Raw genomic sequence first — 4,351 nt, 5'->3', positions numbered from 1 at the left:
CCCCCCTCCTTTATTAAAACAACAGGCCAAACAGTTTAAATTAATTCACTTCGGCCCAAATATTTAAATAAAACAAGGCCCAAACCTTCAACTTTTTCTCACCTTGCGTGAAATCTCAAAATGGGACTGAAACTCCTAATGTCTCTTCGCCCGTCCTGTCATGGCCTTCATAACAGCCTTCATAATCCTTTGGCTTTTCTCTCCACTTAAATACTTACATTCACAGAAGCTTTAATCACTTCACTAATCATCTTAGGAGAACTATAAGCCTCACAAGCTTTGTAATTTTTTTGTAACATCAGATTTAGAAGATATGAAAAAGCTAAAAACGATTGACTACTTAGAAAAATAAAAAATGCAAAAAAGATCAACACTGTGACCAAATATGCAGAAAGAAATTGCTTTCATTCTCATTATAACACAAGACATATGGCTTATCTGATTCTGAAGATGGTATTCTCTTGATTGTGAAAGGTCTCTTATAAAGACAAAAAGTTCGGTATTTTGGCTCCTGCTTTGAATTTTGAATGGATTAAAGCCAAAATTTGGAAAAAAAATCAGTACAAATATCACTACTATTTCAAGAGTGAGATGTGGAAGCCAGTGAAGGAGCTTGTTGAGTGTCCTGACTACCTAACTTACAACTAGAATCGAGGATCAAACCGTGTTACCAGAGGTTGCAGAGCAGGGGGATTGTATGTTCTATGTATGGCGTGGTTCCTCATTTGTAGCGATCAAAGATTTGAAGAGCGACTTCAAGGTGCGTACATAGAAGCCGAGAGCTCAGGTCAATCTTTCATTGTAGGGTTGAAATTAGAGCTTATCAGAGGAAGATGAGAGCGATGATGAAGTATTTTATAGATGAGAGTTTGATACAACATCTACGTACTTCGATAACTATGCCTCATTTACAAATTCTATTTTCCAAACACTTATGCCTGGAAACAAAATTCAAATTTTTACACAACATTTCTGCTTCTTCCCTAATGTACAGAAACTGAAAATTACAAAATCTTGTAGTACTAATACAATACAAGTGCTACAGTTTGATTAGATGCCTTGAGTGTTATGATCCTTGAGCAATTCAACAACCCTTCTCATGGATGGCCTATTGATGGGCAGCTCAGCAGTACACAGCAGAGCCACATTCAGCACCTTCTCCACTTGATCGTATTCAATCATCGAAGCATCCATCCTCGAGTCTAACACCTCTTCCAAACCCTCTGCAGACGATGACGATGCAACCTCCCTTACCCACTTCACGATGTTCTTGTTCTCATGGTTGGGCCTCCTCCCACTTACTAGTTCCAGCAACACTACTCCGAAGCTATACACATCACTCTTCTCCGTCACTTTCATAGTGTACCCGTACTCTGCAACAAAATTCAAATTTGTAAGCTAAATCTGGCTTTTACTACAAACACAAACAACAACAATTACAACAAGATGGATATCACCCTAACCTGGTGCAATGTACCCATAAGATCCGGCCACACGGGACATAGCTCCATCTTCCTCGTCTGCATCCCTGTTCAGTATCTTGGCCAGCCCAAAATCAGCCACTCTCGGCCTCAACTCCTCGTCCAACAGGATGTTGTTGGGCTTGAGATCTCTGTGCACAATCGGAGGCACACAGTCATGGTGCAAGTACGCAAGCCCCTGAGCAGCCCCAATCGCAATGGAAAACCTCGTCGGCCAGTCCAGCAACAACCCCCCTTTATCCCCGTGCAGAACGTCACCTAAACTCCCATTCTCCATGTAATCATACACAAGCACCTTGCACTTGTCACCTACAAAGCTAAACAACAACCTCACTATGTTAACATGCCTAATTCTTCCCAATGTTTCCATCTCCGAATGGAACACGGATTCTGCAAGCCCCTTCGCCTCCCAGAGCCGCTTAGCAGCAACCATCTTTCCACTCTTCAGCCTCACGCGATACACCCGGCCTGATCCCCCCGAGCCAACAAGATTCTGATCGGTCAATGAGAACAGAACCTCCTCCCCACTAAACCGGATCTTCTGGAATGATGTGATCTTCCAAGACTGCTTGTTTCTGCAACCTAGAGCTATAAATTTCCTGTTCTTGATCAAGAGCCAAACAAGTGAGACAACGAGTACAAATGCAAGAGATGAGAGAACTCCCACTAGCACCAAACTCGTTGGCTTCGATCTTGAACATGATGGAAGTTCTTTGAGATTCATACTGCACAATTCTGCATTCCCAAGAAGTCTAGGCAGATAAAACTTGGTGTCCATACCAACCGGCACTCTGCCTTGAAGCTGATTGTTCGAGATATCGAGCTGGTTTATTGTAGACTTAGATAACTCCTCCGGAATTCCACCAGACAGCATATTGTTGGAAAGATTCAGCGAGGTTAACACTGGCAAAGTTCCCAATTCCGCCGGAATATTGCCAGAGAGATGGTTACTCGACAAATCCAACTGCGTTAGCTCCCTCCACGCTGCTAACCTTCCCGGAATCTCGCCGGAAAACATGTTTCCGCGCATGTGGAGCTCCAGCAACTTTGTGAACTGGTTAATACAGTAAGGCAATTCACCGGAGAAGCTATTTCCACTCATGTAGATTTTCCTTAACTCCTTCAAATGGCAGATTTCTGCAGGCAAATTTCCTGAGAAATTGTTGCCGGATATCAATAGCTGCTCGAGGCCTTTTGCATTTGAAACAGATGGTGGAATACTGCCTTCCAATTTATTGTTGGTGAACTCGATGTGATAGAGATCGAGAGCCCAGAAATCATCAGGTACAACTCCGGAGAGCTCGTTGTTTTGAGCACGGACGTACGATAGCGAGCTGCATTTACCATAATCATCAGGTATTGAGCCCGAGATTCTGTTCCCAAATACTATCAAACTCTGAAGATTCCTTCTGTAACACAAGTTTTGGGGCAACGGACCTTCCAAATTGTTGCCGGAAACGTCGATTTCTGCCAAATCGGAATTCATGCCCAATGATTCCGGCAGAGATCCCGAAAGTTTGTTATTGAATAGCTTCAGCTGATTCAGATTCGGATTTAAACCTAAAATCTCCGGAATTTCACCTTCTAACTGATTGTCGTTCAGATTGAACGACTCCAGCGGCAGCGCCGCCAGACTCTGGGGGATTTTCCCAATCAGATTGTTCTCCGACGCGTCAAAACGCAGCAACGAAGTTAGACCGGAGAATGCATCCGGAATTTCGCCGGAGAGATGATTATGAAACAACTCGATCTGTTCCGCATTTCTCATTCCGCCAATGCTCTTCGGAATTTCTCCGACCAAATTGTTGTGCGAAACGTCGAAGATTTTCATAGAACTTAGATTTCCGATGGATTCAGGAATCTGACCTTCGAGATTCGCCATTGTTGCCATCAGGAACTCGAGCTTCGCCAGGCGTCCGATGTTTCTCGGCAGAGGACTCGGCCGAAAAGGATTTACCGCCAGGATCAACTGAGTTAACTCAGTTAACTCGGACAGGAACTCGGGTACTGACTCGTTGAGTAGATTCGAACCAAGTGAGAGAAACTGGAGCCTTCGCAAGTTAACAAAATTCGCCGGAATTTCACCTGAGAAGTTGTTGAGTGAAAAATCCAACACCGTCAGATTGAGAAACTCCACCGGGAAACCAGGCAGGTCACCGACAAAGTAATTGGCAGAGAGATTGAGTGCGGAAAGATGCGAGCACAGAGCAATCGAATCGGAACTGATATACCCGCCGAGGCTGTTATCAGAGAGGTCGAGACTCCGGAGCGTGGAAATCCGGCAAAATTCCGCCGGAAAATCGCCAGCAATGCCGAGGCTGCGGAGGTTCAAGGCAACGACGGCGCCGCGGCTGCAAGAAACACCGGTCCAATTGCATGGTGCGTTGGGAGAGGTCTGGAGCCAGTCGTGGAGCGATCCGAGCGGGTCTTGGAGATGTTGATTCTCCTTGAGTCGGAGCAAAATTGCAGCATCGCGGTTTGAGGCATCTGTTGCTGAATGCACGAAAACGGTGAAGAAGATGGAGGTGATGAGAAGAGCAGCAAGTAGATTATTCATTGGATTTAGATTTGATCCAAATTTACAATCATTAGGCGGTTTTTGAATGTTAATAGAGCTCTCAGCTTTCAAATATGGACAGTAGCAGTGGCTGAGAATTAAAAGGAGGCTAATCCTAATGCTATAAGCTACACCAGACACCAGTATGGAAATTTTTCACTTCATCCTCTCTATCCAGCTCCCGATTAAGAATCACACTTCATTTTTACCACAAATAGTAAGTAGGTTTCACATCCCACCAACTCAATTTACTCACATTTTATTATAAATTTAATATAAAAAAAAATCCAACAATCCACTAACTTTTTCAACC

The 4,351-nt window shown here is 44.0% G+C and overlaps 1 protein-coding gene across 1 annotated transcript; it reads right to left on the bottom strand.

The window, feature by feature from the left end:
* Nucleotides 1–834: 834 nt before the first annotated feature.
* LOC125210174 (LRR receptor-like serine/threonine-protein kinase HSL2) lies at nucleotides 835–4,127 on the bottom strand. Its single transcript, XM_048109749.1, has 2 exons — nucleotides 1,464–4,127; nucleotides 835–1,373 (listed from the first exon to the last, which is right to left on the bottom strand). Exons 1-2 carry the CDS (start codon nucleotides 4,036–4,038, stop codon nucleotides 1,051–1,053), a joined length of 2,898 nt encoding a protein of 965 aa, XP_047965706.1. The 5' UTR covers nucleotides 4,039–4,127; the 3' UTR covers nucleotides 835–1,050.
* Between the last annotated feature and the right edge of the window lie 224 nt (nucleotides 4,128–4,351).

This window comes from Salvia hispanica, chromosome 1, assembly GCF_023119035.1.
Source record: "Salvia hispanica cultivar TCC Black 2014 chromosome 1, UniMelb_Shisp_WGS_1.0, whole genome shotgun sequence".
NCBI classification, from domain to species: domain Eukaryota; kingdom Viridiplantae; phylum Streptophyta; class Magnoliopsida; order Lamiales; family Lamiaceae; genus Salvia; species Salvia hispanica.
The sequence above is the reverse complement of the archived record's forward strand: the minus strand, read 5'-3'. Positions and strand labels throughout refer to the sequence as shown.

Bases quoted from the DNA above. Each gene is read 5' to 3' on its own strand.
- LOC125210174 (XM_048109749.1), bottom strand. From the start codon at position 4,038: ATGAATAATCTACTTGCTGCTCTTCTCATCACCTCCATCTTCTTCACC. The intron at 1,374-1,463 runs GTTAGGGTGATA...ATTTTGTTGCAG, and splicing joins TTATGGGTACATTGCACCAG to AGTACGGGTACACTATGAAA.